At 41.1% G+C, this 16,763-nt stretch overlaps 2 protein-coding genes and 1 long non-coding RNA gene across 25 annotated transcripts in view; 2 read left to right on the forward strand and 1 right to left on the reverse strand.

Moving 5' to 3' along the window:
• TRIM2 (tripartite motif containing 2) overlaps positions 1-8,656 on the forward strand; it is a 91,313-nt gene extending 82,657 nt beyond the window's left edge. For all 17 annotated transcript variants that reach the window (XM_064652251.1, XM_064652265.1, XM_064652252.1 and 14 more), the window contains 2 exons: positions 3,058-3,198; positions 4,213-8,656. In XM_064652251.1, coding sequence (XP_064508321.1) covers positions 3,058-3,198; positions 4,213-4,365 — 294 coding nt within the window. In that variant the 3' untranslated portion in view covers positions 4,366-8,656. The remainder of the gene's footprint in view (positions 1-3,057; positions 3,199-4,212) is intronic.
• A 3,063-nt stretch (positions 8,657-11,719) lies between these two features.
• On the reverse strand, positions 11,720-12,758 carry LOC135413091 (uncharacterized). The gene is made up of 2 exons (XR_010430088.1): positions 12,656-12,758; positions 11,720-12,082 (listed from the first exon to the last, which is right to left on the reverse strand). It is a non-coding gene; the product is annotated as an uncharacterized LOC135413091 (long non-coding RNA).
• Positions 12,210-16,763, forward strand: part of MND1 (meiotic nuclear divisions 1) — a 55,810-nt gene continuing 51,256 nt past the window's right edge. For 4 of the 7 annotated variants that reach the window (XM_064652275.1, XM_064652270.1, XM_064652276.1 and 1 more), the window contains exons 1-3: positions 12,210-12,320; positions 14,510-14,575; positions 15,381-15,438. In XM_064652275.1, coding sequence (XP_064508345.1) covers positions 12,318-12,320; positions 14,510-14,575; positions 15,381-15,438 — 127 coding nt within the window. In that variant the 5' untranslated portion in view covers positions 12,210-12,317. Of the gene's footprint in view, positions 12,321-12,634; positions 12,740-12,829; positions 12,945-14,179; positions 14,293-14,509; positions 14,576-15,380; positions 15,439-16,763 lie in introns of those variants that run through there. The other 3 variants (XM_064652272.1, XM_064652273.1, XM_064652271.1) reach the window with 3 other exon arrangements.

Raw genomic sequence — 16,763 nt, forward strand, 5'->3', positions numbered from 1 at the left:
TGTGGTGGTTTCACATTGGCTGAACGCCAGGTGCCCACCCAGCTGCTCTATCCCTCCCCTTCCCAGCCAGACAGGGGAGAGAGTAAGGTGGGAAAAGGAAACAACATAAATCATGGGTTGCAATAAGGCCGTTTATATTCATGCAAAAAAACAAAGCAAAAGCAGCGTGCGCGCGCACAAAGCAGAAGCCAGCAGTTAATCTCTACTTCCCATAAGCAGCCATGGTCGGCCACTTCTCTGAGAAGCAGGGCTCCAGCACACATAATGGTTGTCAGCAGGCAGCTGTCAGAGACAGTGAGTGCCTCCGGTCCTGCTCCTTGCCTCAGCTTTTATATCTGGGTTGATGTCCTATGGTATGGAATACCCCCTTGGTCAGTGTGGGTCAGCTGGCCTACTTGGGTCCCCTCCCAGGATCTTGCCCTCGACTGAAGAAGGAATGTTACAGTGCTGATGCTCTGCTCAGCAGTAGCCAAAACATGGGCGTGTTATCAACACTGCTCTAGCTACCAATGCAGAGCACGGCACTGTGAGGTCTACTATGGGGAAATAAATTCCAGCTCAGCCAGACCCACCACAGGACAGCATGTTCAGAGAACTTTGCATGCGGTGCATTTCTTAGTGAAGATATAGTCCCTTGCCTTTGGTGTCGCTATAATGGCCTCTTATTCAACTGCTCAAACATAAGCTGTACCTGATATAAATAATTTTGACTTAGTTATTAACATTTTATTAGCACTTTACCAGCACTTTACCAAACCTGTTATTGTCCCTATGTTCTGTCCTATTTTAAGAGTCTGGTAACTGCTTTTGAATTTCCCAGTAAGAGCTTTCCACATTTCTAGCTGAACCAAGTTATAACAAAGTACAGATACGTGACAGTCTTCAAATTCCACACCTGTAAGCTTTAAGATTACCGGATCCATTTCCAATCAGATCTCTTAAAAACTGTGTAACCATTGGTTTTCATTCAGTACCTCCTGCATTGGGCAGAACTGGCCACTAGTCCTTACACCCACGGGAAGTCCTGACTCATGGCCTGTTAAAACAGGCATGGTAAGATAGAGAAGTATATTCGTTTGTCCCAGTAATAAACCAAAACAAGGATACATGTGTCGAGAGGTCATGTGTTGGAAAGTGTATATGAAGGAGATAAAGGCCATTTCAGAAATTACTCACCTGTGCATGTTTGTTCTCAGGCATTCCTTTTCAGATGCTTTCCATGTGTGCTCTTTTTCCCTCCCTCAACATGAAGCAGCATCAGGTGGACGCAGGCAGAATGCTGTCCTATCTGGGTTCTCAGGCCACATGCATCAAGTCCCATGCACCAATGAAATGCCTGAGATTTCACCTAATGGATGCCTATTTTGATTGAACTCAAATATGGACCCTCAGTTCAGTTCTTCACTGTTCATAACTGCAATGATAAATCTTACATATTCACCTGAAATAGGAAGTTGCTGCCTAAACATAGACACTTTCATGTCCTGAGCAGTGCTGAATCATCTACCTTTTGAACAGCAACCTTGCTTGCGTATCGTTTTGGAATTTGTGAGGAAGTAGCAACTCGCGGTTTGGATTACAACACAGAAATCAAGACTGCTGCAGGAGCCTTAAAGCAGACTGTTTAGCAGCAGGATGCCTATGATTCCATAAATTACCTCTCCACAAGCATGGCTTGCCTGGTAACAAGAATGCCTGGAGAGGCTTAATAACAAGGGCAAACTAAAATGAAAAAAAAAGCAAGTGAAGACATGTAAGAAGTGTGGCATCTTAGCGAATTTATAATTATTACATTTCTAATGAGAACAGAGTGTTCTCATCTGTCTCTGGCATGACTCAGTGGGATAAACATGTTATTTGTTACAACTGGGTGCTAACTGGAGAAGATTCTTATTTTTGTAGTGCTGTCTAAATTGGTACAGATAACTGTTGACACTCTGGAGAGCAGAGTGTATAATCTGGGAGCAGAGTATATCTTGTTTTAAATAATAAATTAATTTATAAATAACTAAATAAATTAATTTCACTTTTCTGGGTCCCAAAGCCTCTTCCTGCCACCAGTGTTTTGAATTAAATATGCTCACTCAGCCACATTATTCTCCCTCCTCCATTAAGCTCCAAGCATGTTCCTTCCCTCAGGCATCTTCTATGGAAAATCCTGCACAATGCAGGCTTCTCTCTCATTTGGTCACTTTAACCCAAGGAGACAGCAATACATCTTTGCCTGGTTTTTTCATTAGTTGACTTTTTTTTTCTATTTTCTTTAATCACCTGAGGCACCAACCAAGTACATCATTAATTCCCCTTCCCAAATGCTTTTTCTCTGTTCACTGTGGGTGTTCAAGAACAGGATGATTTCCTCGGATCTTCCACCTTATTAGCACTTGGCACTTGTCAGGTCTTTGCATTTTCTTGTGCAAGCCACAATCAGTCTCTAAGAACACAGTTGGACCTTGTGCTATAGCTGGACCTGAGTCCAAAGTGGACCAAAATATTTTAGAAATGGCTATGGTATTATGTAAGTGACAAATTCTGTATCTCAGTTGGTCCCACTGGTGCATTCAGGTCACTGACACAATAGTCATTGACCAGTTCCATCTTCCTACTGTCTAAACCTGTTACCATCACAGAGAATTCAGTTTCTGAACTGTCCATACAGAGAGCAGCATGCCATGATTCTCAGTGTGTGTTAGATTACGGAAGTCAGAGAAGGGTGTATCTGCTTCGCTGTGTTTCAGTTCTACAGAAACACAGAACCCAGTGCTGCATCTGCCCTCAGCTCTTTTTAATTCAAGATGGGCAAGCTGTAGAAGGGTTCTGGGGCTCTTCGCTTCTGTGTTTGAGCTGACTCAGATGTTAAGTGGGAAGGGAAAGACTGTACAGTGTAATGGAGCTGGAGGGAGAGAGGGATACCTTTTCTCCTGTCTTCTGTGTGTGTGTGTGTGTGTGTTCTTGGGGAGTCTTCAATTCCTACTTTCATTGGCAGGTGAACTGGTACTAGTAGAATACTAATATTGATGCGATGCCATATTCAGGTTTTTGTTTTAACCCATACAGGTATTTAACCAGGAGGGAGAATTCATGCTGAAGTTTGGATCAAATGGAGAAGGAAATGGACAGTTTAATGCACCAACCGGAGTAGCTGTAGATTCTAATGGAAATATTATTGTAGCAGATTGGGGAAACAGCCGAATACAGGTAGAAATTTCCATATTTCAAAGGTGCTTGATTAAGAAAACTAATGGATTGATAACTCTGGCCACTGAAGTCTTCAGACTGCCCAAGAAACACGATGGCAAAAATTAGAAGTGATGTGGTTTCTCACCTTTTATAATGCCTCGTTCCTGGCCTGTCCACTTTTAAAATTGGTGGTGTCAGATGATAGGCTTTCCAGTGTGACTGCTAGCAATTCTGATGGTCACTGTGACCAAGACTTTTGTCTGCAAGTAGTTCCCCAAAAGCTATTTGATGACTTATGCAACTTGCAAGCATTGCTGAGATGATAGTAATTTATAATCACCATAACAGAAGATTGGAGACATGGTGGAAAATATGTAAAAGCAAATGACCTGAGGCAAATGCAGCAGATTTTTATCATCTTTTTAAATATTGAGAAACTATTCTGCTTTTAAGTTATGAGAGTTGCACTCTTTTTATCTTTCAAGTGCTAATCACAAGGTCGTCTTTATTTGCCAAAGAATACCCAATAAATAACTAAGTGTATGTATTATTTCCACTGAATACAAAAATGAGGGATCTGCCTATGAGTTGTTCTCAGGAAGCACTATCAACAGGGTATACAAATTCCTGTTTTTTTCTGTGTGGGAACCTAAGAGTCAGGCTAGCCACGACAGTGATATTTGTTAGGAAAACAACATGTTGGTTGAGTTCCTGATTGAGTTTGATTTATTGTAGTTGCCTATTTTTAGAACAAGGAACAGTCAAGGTGCTTTTTATTATTATTATTTCATTGTGTGTTTAATTCTTGCCAAAGATCCTGACAGCTTTAATTAGCTCTTTTTAACAAGAAATACATTTGTATATAAACTTGCATATTATGAGATAACAGAACAGATTTTTCCCTTGTTTGTTCTAGTGTATGTCAACTGTTTCAGAGATGAGAAGTATAACAGTATAATTGAGAGCAGACTTGTGTCCGCTATTTTTCTTTTTTATTCATAACATTTATTCTGTGCTTTCTCACCCTCTAAGGTTTTTGATGGAAGTGGATCATTTTTGTCCTACATTAACACCTCTGCTGACCCACTTTATGGTCCCCAAGGTCTGGCCCTTACTTCAGATGGCCACGTCGTAGTTGCAGACTCTGGAAATCACTGCTTCAAGGTCTATCGATACTTACAGTAGCAATGAGCTCTGGAGCTGGATAATCACTCACCCTTAAGAAAAGACTGGTCCTAGAGATCCAATGCAAGATATCTCCTACTTTGAGTTCATTTTTAATAATGAAGGAGTCTCTTATGGACTTCCTGTGATAATTTCCAAACTTACCTTGTTTACATAGGACTTGCACCTCTTATGTTTCTCACTGAACTTTTTTGTTGCAAGGGTTAATAAAAAAAGTCTTCTTTCACTGAATTCATAAAGACAATGTGAAATTTAACACAAACTGCAAGCTATGGAACTGGAATTAACTAATTAGGCAAAAATGATAAAAGTTTGGGAAAACTCCCCAAAGCTTTTTGACGACTGTGAAGGGTAGCTCCTGCTCAGACCTTCCAAATTTAAAGAAGTATCATTCTTGTGCATTATTTAACCCAGAGGTGATCCTGGGAATCTTCTAGATCTCATTATCATGGTAGGTATTACACTTTTAACATTCTTCAGTCTTACTATCTATAACAAGTAGGTCTTTTTAGTATAAGGTTAAGTCTCACAAAATCCGTCTAGCTCTAACTGTCAGACCTAACACAGCTCAACGTTTAGCACTATGAGGATCAATGCAAATTCCCTACTCACGTGGAATTAATGAAGGATTGTTTCGTATGCTTGTTTTTCACTTTTCCTCTTGCTCAATGTGCAGGAAGGACTTTGCAGAGACCGGACATTTCTAAAGCTCTGGAAAAACTTAATTGTAGCGATACATTAATGGGAACGGAATTTCCGTATAATGACAGACCTTTTGACACCAAACTAGTTCATTAGGATCAGGGTTATTACAATGTCAACTCAATTAACCTCATATGTGCCACTCTTTCGTATGTGTTCATTGCCATGTTTCCTTGCGGCAACTCATTGTATTAACCAATAAAATAAAATGCAGCATCACACAGGACAGAAAGCCAGAGAGGTACCCCTGTGGAGGACCTACATTGTACAACCAAAGGAACTGTGGAAAACAGAGGTTGTATAGGAAAGCCAAGGGTTACCAAAGCTATTTGTTTTTATGTGAGAAAAAAATACAAATAAGAATGAATTTGAACCAATTCCTGAAGTCCTTCATTAAAGGGAATTTTGTTAGAGGACAAAATAAGGACTAGGAGATTTGTTCCGATTTGTTTGTATGTATGTATGTATGTATGTATGTATGTATGACTGATTGACATAAAAATAAAAAAAAAAGTAAACTTGGGTTATTTCAGCAAACTGGAACGTATGTATGACATTTGACAATGGCAGTACTCTGAAAAATGTCCCTCCTTCTTCTGCCAGATCTCTCTTCTGTGTTCTTTGTTAAAGTATTAATTTAACTGGAAATGCTTACAGTCATAGTTCTGTTTTTAATGTTTGGTTTGTTGGAGTTTTTTAAGTGTGAACTTGTCCTTTTTAAAGTAGCATTTGCTTTATTATTTCTAAATCCAGTGGTCAAGGGATAAATTGCTACTGTAGCCTAATGTAGATAGAGTGGTGCTCCCTCTTAAATCTCATTTGAGAAGCTGGTGAGCTTGCTGCCAATGCCTACAATGGCCTGGGAAGTGCTGTCTTTCTTTTCTCATTTTTAGGCCTTGAAACAAAAGGGCATTGGGTCAGAAATGAGGGAGTATTTTAAGCATGTCTTCAAAATGCAAAGAAATCTTTGATAAAATTACTTGTTAAAAGTATTTGTCTTATTTCTAAAAGGTTAAGGTGGTTGTTTCAATGAATTTGAGAAAACTAATGGTTTTTTTGTAAAGTTGCATTTGACTTGTAAAAATGCAGACCCCAAGGTTCTTAAATGGGGAACTTGTCTGCTTTTTAATTACTTTTTCTTAAAGATATTTCCTTCTCTTTCCCTTGTTTATTTTTTGCACATAGAACCAATGTATGAATTTTCATGCAAATATAAGTTTCCTTATTTCATTGGAATAAATATTTTGTGCATGAAGCTTAAGGTTGGACTGTATAATGCAGCTGAGAAACTGATGGTAACATTATGGAATATTAAAACACAAGTTTGTTATTACCAGGAGAACGAAATATCCTCTGCTTGAACTGAGTTTGTCCTAAAATTCTGAAGATGGTATCTCAGTCATTACACAATAAACTGTCCTATCAAAATTTAACAAAGTTGTAGATCAGATTTTCATTCTAAGTGTCCTTATAAGCAACCTTCTGGTAAACAAACAATTTCTGATATTGGAAGGTCTTTAAATGGCACATTTATTAATGAAGACAAGGTGCGTAGCATTTTAACTTTATTTATTAGCAAAGAGAAGGGGTTGCACAGATTCTATGAGATAAAAACTGTAAGAGAAAATGAAACATGCTGTTGCTGTCAGTTATCATATCTAGTTCCAAATATGTATTTTTATAATACAGTGTTACTAAACTTGCATGCTTACCATAACTCAGAAAACATCGCCAAATCCTCTGCTTTCAGGAACTTTGAGAAGCATAGAAATCAGATCCTAACCTATATATCAAAACATATACTTAATACTGTACTGTTTCATGTACACCCTCTTCTTCAAAAGCTTTTCAGTCCCTTTGGTCCAGCATTGTTTACCATAATTTTATATAATCCTTGTCAACCCAGTCCATCCTGATGAAATACGGAATTCTGCACACAACCCCGTTACAACCCAGCTAAAAGCTATTAGGGAGTTTGTGGATTTTTCCTTAAAATTGAGTAGTCCTTTTTCAGGACTTTTAGACATTATCACCAGAGAAGCACCTGAAAAATGTCACTAATTTCGAGTTCCTTCTGACAGCAAATGCGGCCAATTATGATTTCAAATTCAGTGGCATTCCCTTCCAAGGTCTGACCTTATCTGCCTGGCACTGGGACACTGAGAAACACATTGCTTTTACAGTGTGCTTCTGAAGCCAATTTCACTAAAATGCTTGGCTTACAAACCTTACAAAGAGCCACCAAAGCAGAAATTCTGTACTAAAAAACTGGCAGATTTTTTTCTCATCTAATTAAGGGAACGTCAGAATTGCACTACGTGGTTTGCTGAGTTGTTAGCATTTATTAAAGGCTTTATAGGCACGCTGCTGCCAGACTTCAGGTATAACCAAATGTTCCCTTGCTTTCCCTGGAATGCTAATTGACTAGCAGCACAGCATGAATGGTGAAAGTATGTGCTTCATTTAACTAATCTTCAACTCAAAAGTAATCTCAAAAGGTTATTAGATCTTGTGTCATTTGGAGCATTTTAGGACAAACTAGCCAAATACATTTTCATTGTTTTGTGAATAGAATAAAATAAAAGGATCTGTTCAGATAAATCCAATACAAGCAGTAGGAGATTTTTACATAGGCTAAACCAGCACCAATGTAGCTGAAAAAGAAATGAAAAATGGTTTAGGCACGCATTTGCCTAACGAAGGTGGATAGTTATTTATTAGTACATGCACATCTGCTCTGTAAAAGCTAGAGGGCTTTTCATTTTATGTCGATATTTTTTATAACTAAGGATCTAGTGTTGCCATGAGAACTATAAGTGCCCAATATGTTCTGTTTGTTATAAAGAAATGACTTTCAGTTGTGGGAGACAGCTTGTTATGAAATCATGATGTACATGGAAAATTTTCTTCAAGAATTGTGAGCAGTGATTATTTGTGGAAAGTGTGCAAAAGGTATTTGTGCTACAGAGGGGGAAGATTCCTAACAGGTCCTGTTATTTCTGACACATGTACAGCACTTCAGTTGATGTTTGTGAGCAACACAGCCTTAAACCTAACACTTTTGCTTTGGCTTTATGACATGGGAATGTTCCCTCAGATGCATAGTGCAGCAGCCCCTGTTAGAAATCTCTACCAGTTGATATGCTGCAGCTTTCCAGTTCTAGGAGTGAGTGGGTTTTTTTCATTTTTTTTTAAAGTTTTTGTACATTCCATCTTTGTAAGTCAATCTCATATGTTTTGTGTATATGTAAGCCTTGCACTCTCTTGAAACTCATAATGAAATATTCTTTTCACTTGTTTGTTTTTTTTTTTAATTGTTGTTGGTTTTGGTTCTTTTTTTTTAATCCCTATGAGGCTAAATACAACCTTTTTCTCCTTAAGGTCAAGGATGAAAGATGTGTATCAAAGTGTTTGTGTGTGTGTGTGTGTAGTTTTAGCTTCCTGTGTGCCACAGTATTCTTGATGCTTTAGCCAACGATTAAAAAAAAATTACTCTGTCTTGGAAATGTAGGAAAACCAGAGTCAAATGTGTACCTTTACCACGCACAAAAATTTCAAATAATAAAAATAAAGCTTGTTTCCTCCGTTATTTTCATGGTTGAGGATTTATTTCTGATATGTCTCATATTCACTGTCTGTAAAAGTAGCCCCATAATGCAGGAAGACAGGTAATTTTTTCCAGTTTTTTTCCCTGACGCCACAGGTCACAAGAAAACTGATTTTTTTTTTCATGGGTGTTAGGCTTTTACGTAGACACAGAGGAGAGAGGGACTTGAGCTGTTCTTGGGAAGAAGGTGGAGAGTTGGAGCTTCCTTGTCTCCTCCTTTCCTTCTTCAGTCCAGTAATCAAAATTAACATTTTCACTGGTGGCAATAAGATTATGAGTCATAAACTTTTCCATTTGCATCACAGAAGTATACAGTACCTTTTAGCTATGCCGTGCTGTCATCTTTCAAGAGTCTGCTGCAGAAAATCAAATATAAATTATTGTGGAAGAACAGAAAATTTGCCTTAGGAGTTCAGTCTGACTCTGTTCCTGTAATAACAAATTTTCAGTTCATGTTAACTTTCATTTTACATAGTACCTATGTCTTCTTTGTCACTGGTGAACATTTGAGAACTCAGTGTGATTGGCAACCTGCTCACAAAGATAAACAGAATCTTCAGATGTACCAATTCCTTGTTCCTTAGGCTGAAGTTTTCTCTCACATCCAGCTGTGCTGCTCTGCAGTTAACTATCCCCACAGTTTTGCTGACAGTTAATGTGAATGCTGCCTAATTTGGACCAGCCAAAAGTATCTCAGTGACTGGAACAATTAATGTAATTTCTGTGGACAGATGTTCTCCCTAGGCAGGCCCCAGCTGTGCTGGTGGAATAGATACCTACCACTTGCTACTCATTTGCTACGTCCAGTTGAAGACCACTGCCCCTCTGATCTGTTGGCTGAGCTAGGCGTGTGAATGACTTGTTCTTTCAGTGAAATGCCTAGTTCCCAAAAACCTAGTATTTAAGCAACTCATCTCAATGCTAATATTGGTAATGCTTACTTCAGCAGCTCTGCCTAACAAAGCTGTGGAAGCTGTCAGTTTTGGAGGAGGGCCAACTAGCATTTCTCACTGGGTTAGATGTTTGTAGGGAGAACATCTGCTTACAGTCCAAATGCTCATTTGAGGCTGAAATGAGGCAGCAGATGCTGCAGAGACTGGCCTGTATGGGATACTACTCATGGATCATATTGCTTCCTGATAACTGGTCACAGCCCATGACTGACTGCTTGGACCTCAAAGAAGTTGGTATGACCTCCCATGGGTGAGCATCTCTTAGAGCTGTCCTTGTCCTCCATGGTTAAGCTCTACTGCTGTCAGTCATACGGGTGTTGTGGGAGGCAGCCACAGGACTCAAAAGGCTTGCTGTTACACTTCTAGAAATAAACTGATCTGCTATTCAACAAGAATTCTTCCCTTCTGCTGAAAAAAATAGCTCATGTAATTTAGAGACTGCGCTATGGCACATATGGTATGGAAGGAACAAAATTAAAGTAGGACAATTTTTATTCTCCTACTTCCTAGCCTTCCTGCCATTGTCACTTTAGTGTCCTCTCAAAACAGAATTTCTGAATGTCATTCAACTACAGATTTGTAAGAGCAAAGTGGAGGGTACAAATTTCATCTCATCCAAGCATATTTTAACACTGACGAAGCACTGCATTTTGTCTAACTCAGGAACAGTAAAAAATTATTTTGACTGATACTTAAACATCTTGGTCAGACACCTAGCATAGAAAATTTAGCCCAAACTGTTAAAGCTTAAGAAAATCACAGGAAAATGAGAACAATCTTTTAATAGAAAGGTACAGTTATGAGTCCACCTTCCACAGTGTTTCCATCCATTGTCTTGTTTTTAGAATCATAGCATATGACTAGCAGTTTTGTGAAATACCACATTTAGCCATTCTGAAGCCAATTAAAAATGTCAGACTTTTATGTATTTTAGGAATCATTCATTCCACTTTACCCAGTAACAGAAAACCACCCTCAAATGACACAGCATGAGATACTACTGTGTGTTCTCCTTCTGTTTGAGACTTCTTTCACCCCATAGTCTTTCAACTAATTACTTTTGAGCTGGTACTGCAAAACGTGGGAGGTGTTAGGGAATCTCTAATTACAGAGCAAATTCGACCCAGTAATGTGACCCTGAAAAGGCTTCAGAGCTGCCAGTGCAGTCAGGGTAGCTGAGAGTGGCTGTCCCCAGGGGGCATGGACAGAGAAAACCTGCCGATACCCACCATTGCCTGAGAGCATGACCAGTGTTTCAGAGACGAATGGGCTGTCTTGGTTGCTGCAACCACTGCTGAAACAAGGAATGCCTTCCAGCTGTGGTTCCATGTGTGCGCTCCAGCCACGTACTGGCTCTACCTGGGGGAGTGACCCAGTTGTTTGCTGACAGTCTACTTTCAGGTGTAATGGGGAGATGGGAACATTGCTGTCTCACACATGCTGATCACAATACACGAGGTACATGCCCCAAGCCCACTTCAGAGAGAATGACCCTATGAAAACCCCTCCTCCCTCTCCTCCTCCTCTTCTGCATGTTCAGCATGTTCAGCTCTGACACCCACTCTGCTGCTCACATGTGTCACTTGGAGAAAACCCACACGTCAAAAAATGTTGCAGTAACCATTTGTTTGGCAGCAGTTAAAAATTAGAGCAGAGCTCAGTTTTATTTCAGGCTGTGAAGGAACAGGAAGGGGCCCACGCCCTCGGGCAGCAGAGGTGAGTGTGACAGGAGGAAAAGAACTGTCACAGGGAGCGTGGGGACATACTTTGGGGCTGGCCAAAGGAAGGGAAAAGCAAGAAGACAGAATATGAGCCCTCACAGCATATGAGGAGGCGTACCAACAGATTTCATTGCAAGCTAGTGAGTTGAAAATGTGCTGCACAAGAGAGAATGAAAAAACAAGCAGCTTTGTGTTTTGTATGAACCTTTGTATTAATAACATCCTTTCTAACTTATGTTTCGTTTTTAGTGATACACTGGTGCACACAACGAGGAACAGGATCATGGGCCAGGTCTGCATGGAAAAGAACCTCAGGTTTCAGGGAACGGGGCACCTTGCAAAAGGCATAAAAAATCTTCACAGAGACTGCCTGAACATCTCAGCTTGCATGTTTTTATTTACTTAAATTCTACAATTAGTATGGCAGATATCAACCCACTGCTGTTGCAATTTCCCATAAATCCTGTAGCTGAAAGAAAGTGATTTACAACACAAATGATAATTAAAACAAGATGCAAGTAATTAAAGCCGCTAGAACACTCATCTCAATGAACAACTGTTACATGCAACACCAGATGTGCCCAGGCCCTTCACTTTCACGGTCAGCAAGGGTTTTATTTCTCCATGTCCTGCGGTTCCCTGTGACAGGCCAGCTGTACAACACACGTCGTTTCAGAGACCACCGTTACCGCGTTCTTTTTGTCCCCTCGGTTTTATTCTATGGCGCCATCCGGCTGGTAAAAAAAAAAAAAAAAAGAAAATAAGAAGGTAAAACACGGGCACCTTAGGAGTGGCCTTAAAACGATGTGTGTTCTGCAACTGCCCTGTGACGGCCGCCCGCCTCCCTGCCCGCCTCCCCGGCTCGGCGCCCCGGGACAGCCGGGAGCGAGGGGCGGGCGGCAGGCGGCGCTGCGCACGCGGCCTACCCACGGCCTCTCCCGCCCGGCGGCGCCGAAATCAAACCGCGCCATGGTAAGCGGGGCCGCCCGCCCTCCTCCTCCTCCTCCCGCGCCCCTCGGCCGCCGCAGCCGCGCCCGGGCCGGGCGGTCGCTGAGGCTGCGGCGGCTGCTGAGGGAGCCGCAGCCGTGGGGGCTGCCACTCGGGGCCGCGGCGGGGGGCGTGTGACGGGCGCCCGCGCCCCGCTGTCCCTCCGCCCCGGCGGCCGCTGAGGGGAGCAGGGCACCGGCTCCGGGCAGGCACCGCGGCTCCCGATAAGCTTCCACGGCGCCGGGTCGGGGGGCGCAGCGTCAGCACGGCGTGGGCTGTGCCTTTGGCCTGTTGAAGGGCGATGGAGAGTCAGGCGGCACCTGGAGGAGTAGCCATAGCCCCGTGACAGAGGCTCGGGGTGGGCGCGGCGCCCGCTGATCCCCCTGGGACCCGGGGGCCCAGATGTGAGCAGGCTGAGCCTCTGGCTGCGGCTGTGGGGAGGTGGGAGCGGGCAGAGCGTGTACCGCAGGTGTGCTCGAGTGGCGCTCACAGCACCGCACACCCGCCTGTGCCGGCGGTAGCGTGAGCGACGGCAAAGGGGATGCGCCTGGTGCGGTCTGTATTTGTGGTGGGGAGCACCTGCCAGCGGCGTAGGAGGGAGAAATCGAGGTGAAAGTTAATAACATTTATTTGGAGCGCGCTTTGATTGGTTGCTTCGCTCTGTTTGTTGGAGCGCGGGTGTGAAACTTGGCGCCCGAGCACGTGCTTTCAGAAAGGCCGCTTGGATTCCACGTCCTGCACGTACAGGTTTTATTCCTCTGGCTGCTGACGGTGTCAGGGCTGTTTGGGAAGGCAGGGAGATGGAAGTTAATCAGTCTGCTTTCCGTTCGTGCTCCTACTCGCATGTATGTGGCGGCTCCAGGCTTTAATCCTGCAATGTAGTGACATCGTAGGAGACAGCTGTGACATCAGTGCTGGCATCGGGCATCACTGGCTAAAGCAGAAGGGAGGAGACTTAAAAAAAAAAAGTAATGGTGCTTTTGTTAAATATAGTATTGAATTGCTTCTCTTCCTGTCTCTGTTATTGTAGCTTCATAAGCTACCTTTTATTTTTTAAAATTAAGTCAGTCTGGCCGGTTTGCTCTTGGTGCACGTTTTAAATGTTGTGCTGCCCTATCATGTGATTTATTTAAGAAGGAAGCAGCTGTTAAAAGTAGAAATGGTATTGACTCCCTTCTGTTGACACTTGGAAACATAACCATGTCTTTCTCAAAGCATCATGTTATTAGAATGCCCACTTCCATTGACTCAAGGGCGATAATATATATATGTCTTTTGGCTTTTTTTAAACGAGACCTTTTTTTGCCAGCAACCTCTGGTGTTCTTTCTGTTCCTCTTTCAATTTCTTGTAGCCACACACAGCTTGTGAAGTAGGGAGTGGGGCAAGGGGAAACTTTTCGGATTCACATTATGGCAGTTGCTTTCAAGTTGTTGTGGACTATGCTAAATGCTATTAATAAAACTCCAATTCTCTGTGAAATATTTTATATCCTAATTTTACAAGGGGCATGTCAAAATACCATTTCTGAAAGTCATCAGAGGAGACTATTTCTCAGTTTGGTATTGGTGGTAGCAGTTTGTGAGTAGCCATTTCTGCCTTTTGCTTCAAGTTCAACCTATGTTATTTACTGCTTGGTCACACAACTGCAGAGATAAGAAATAAACGAAGCAAAGCTTTTAAAATATGACCTTGAAATTATAAAGTTTGGTAGGACATTTGAAGAAATATATACCTCAAAATGCTCTTTATCTCCTCAAAAAAACCTTAATGGCCTGCATCTCACAGTACTGTGTGTATATTAAAAGCTAGAAAACAATTATTAAAAAAACTTCAAAAGATAGTCCATCTTTTCTAAGGACTGTTAAACATTTGCGTGCGTTTGGTATAAATACACACTTTGGGGTTGGTATTTGTCAAGAAACCTTGAATCTGGAGCTGGATTGGATTGTGTGAAAGGTCAGTTCCAAACTTAGAAGTAGGTTTCTCCATTTAGTAGATTGCAGGTGGATGAGCTTGGTGTAGTGACCAAGAAGAAGTAGTTTGCAAAGAAAGCCTGGGGTTAGTGGTAAGGTATTTTAAAGGATGGAGACTAAACTTAGAGGTAAATAGATTTGAATTCTGAGCAGCTGTTAATTATTCAAATAGCTGAATTTTTTTCTTTTCGTTGTTCTAGTCCAAGAAAAAAGGTCTGAGCTTTGAGGAGAAAAGAGCTCGCATGATGGAGATCTTTTTTGAAACAGTAAGTAACATGTAATTATCCTGCATTTCCTGGTGGGAAAACATGTCCTGAAAGGAGCTTAGCTGCAGATGAACTCTGTATCCCAGTATGCATTTCACTGATGCCCTGTGTCATCAATTAATAAATTACAGGCACAAAGTTTCCTTCATTTAGCTTTTAATCAGGTGGATCATCTCCTGGTGGAGCCAAGGCAGGAACATGCACAGATGTGTTAAAATCTTTATGTGCTACCTATGCACATTGTCTCTTTTTGAGTCTGTTACCATAAGAGGGACAGTAGGAGATTAGGAGGTAGCTCACTGCATTTTAGGGGAGAAGGAAAAAAAAAATCTGAGTGTTAGAAAAGTTGAGATCAGACCTAGAAGAGGTCCTTGGGGGGAAGAGACCTGGAGATACAAAAGCAGAGCTTCAGTTGTATTGGTGGCATATGTTATCCACCGTGTTTCACCTATTAAAAAAAGTACTGTGACCCGAGTACTTGAGCAATGTGGTGCATCTGGTGCTGGCAATCTGACCTGGGCTCTGTGTGCCCTAAGGGCTTTATGGTCTAACTAGGCAAAATATGGTGACTTTACAGTACCAAAGGAAAGAACAGGGCTTGTTACAATAATAGTATTTTTCTTATTATTTAATTCTCAAGAACATTCCAGTTCTGTTGAGGAATATGCAGCCCATTTCCCTAGCAAAACCAAAACATACAGTGTATTTTCTACTTGCTGTTGTTGGCATTGATTTAGTATAAGAAACACTCAGGCTTAGATGATGCTGTCATTTGGAACTAAATTGTCTTTCATGTTTTGCACAGAAAGATGTGTTCCAGTTGAAGGATATAGAGAAGATTGCTCCAAAAGAAAAAGGGATTAGTAAGTGTTTATAAAAGTTATTTCTCTTGAACCATTAATCATTTTTGGGGCAGGTCAAGTAGCGTAAATTTTCCTGGCTACAATTTTAGGCTTGTGGTTGTAATAATGGAAAAAATATCTAGAATGGGAGACTGGTCAATGGCAGGGCTGTAGTGTTAAAAGTGACATGGAATGGGGGCTTTCCTAGGCTCTAAGTTGCCTGACTTGCAGTGACTTTCAGTGTATGAAATCATTATATGCACTCAGGTTTTAAAGATCTGTCTGTAACGTCATAAATATTTTAAAATGCTATTCCAAACATACACCAACAGTGTTCTGTTGAGCTGTTCCCCTCCAAAAATGGCTGGACAGCTGTAGATGGAAGGAGTTTTTCTTTTCAATGAAAGCCTTCCTGATGAGATCCATTGGTTTAGGATTAGGTCCAAGAGGATTTATCTTATGCTGTTGAATTGTTTTATATGTTCCTCATTCTTCTTCCTTCTGTGTTCATTGACAAAAGGGGGGCAAAGCAGAATGTTCATGTAGTTACCACTGTCCTTGACTGACATATCTTGGTGGCATTGCAAGAGTAAATGAACTTGCTGAAAGAACTGCAGACGTAAATATCACAAAGCTGAGTTTTTCAATTGTGTCAGCAGCTAACAGGCACTCACAGGCTTCTGAAGAGACGTGGTGCTGTCTTGATTGGTTTGCAAATGGTATATTCAGTTGTAATTTGTGGTAAATACAAGCAGTAGAATTTAATATTTAAAAATCAACTGTAGAGTTTCTAAAACCGTTAAAATCTTTGAATAATCCAAATTCATCCAGCCTCTGCATATGAAGGCCTTTAGCCACACAACACAAGCCCCAGTTACTCTGAAAAGAAAAATGACTAGCCTGTGGAAAGGCCCCGTCCTGGCATCCAACCTATGGCTTCCAAAACGTAGATTTTGATCTGGGATCCCTTTTAGACTAGAAATTGAACATCAAATACCAAAACCCATAAATGAGCTCAAAAGTCTTTATATCTTCAACACTTCAGGATAATATAATGATTTTGCTTTGTTAACAGGCATAATTTTTTAAAATGGTGACTTACACCACAGATTTGCTAAAAAATGATCAATTATGTTCAGAAACGCTTTGGGTCCTTGTAACTGCAGGTGAGGTTCTGTACTGGAACAAAATCAAGAGTAGAATCTGTCCCTCCTGAGTCTGTAGACACATGGCTTTAGTACCTCTGCTGCTATTAAATGCTTTGATAAGCATTACAAAGTGAAATGTAATTACACTCCTAATCAAGAAATTGTAAATTAATCCATATTAAAATTAAGATTGCAGGA

The sequence above is a fragment of the Pseudopipra pipra genome, chromosome 4 (genome assembly GCF_036250125.1).
Source record: "Pseudopipra pipra isolate bDixPip1 chromosome 4, bDixPip1.hap1, whole genome shotgun sequence".
NCBI lineage: Eukaryota > Metazoa > Chordata > Aves > Passeriformes > Pipridae > Pseudopipra > Pseudopipra pipra.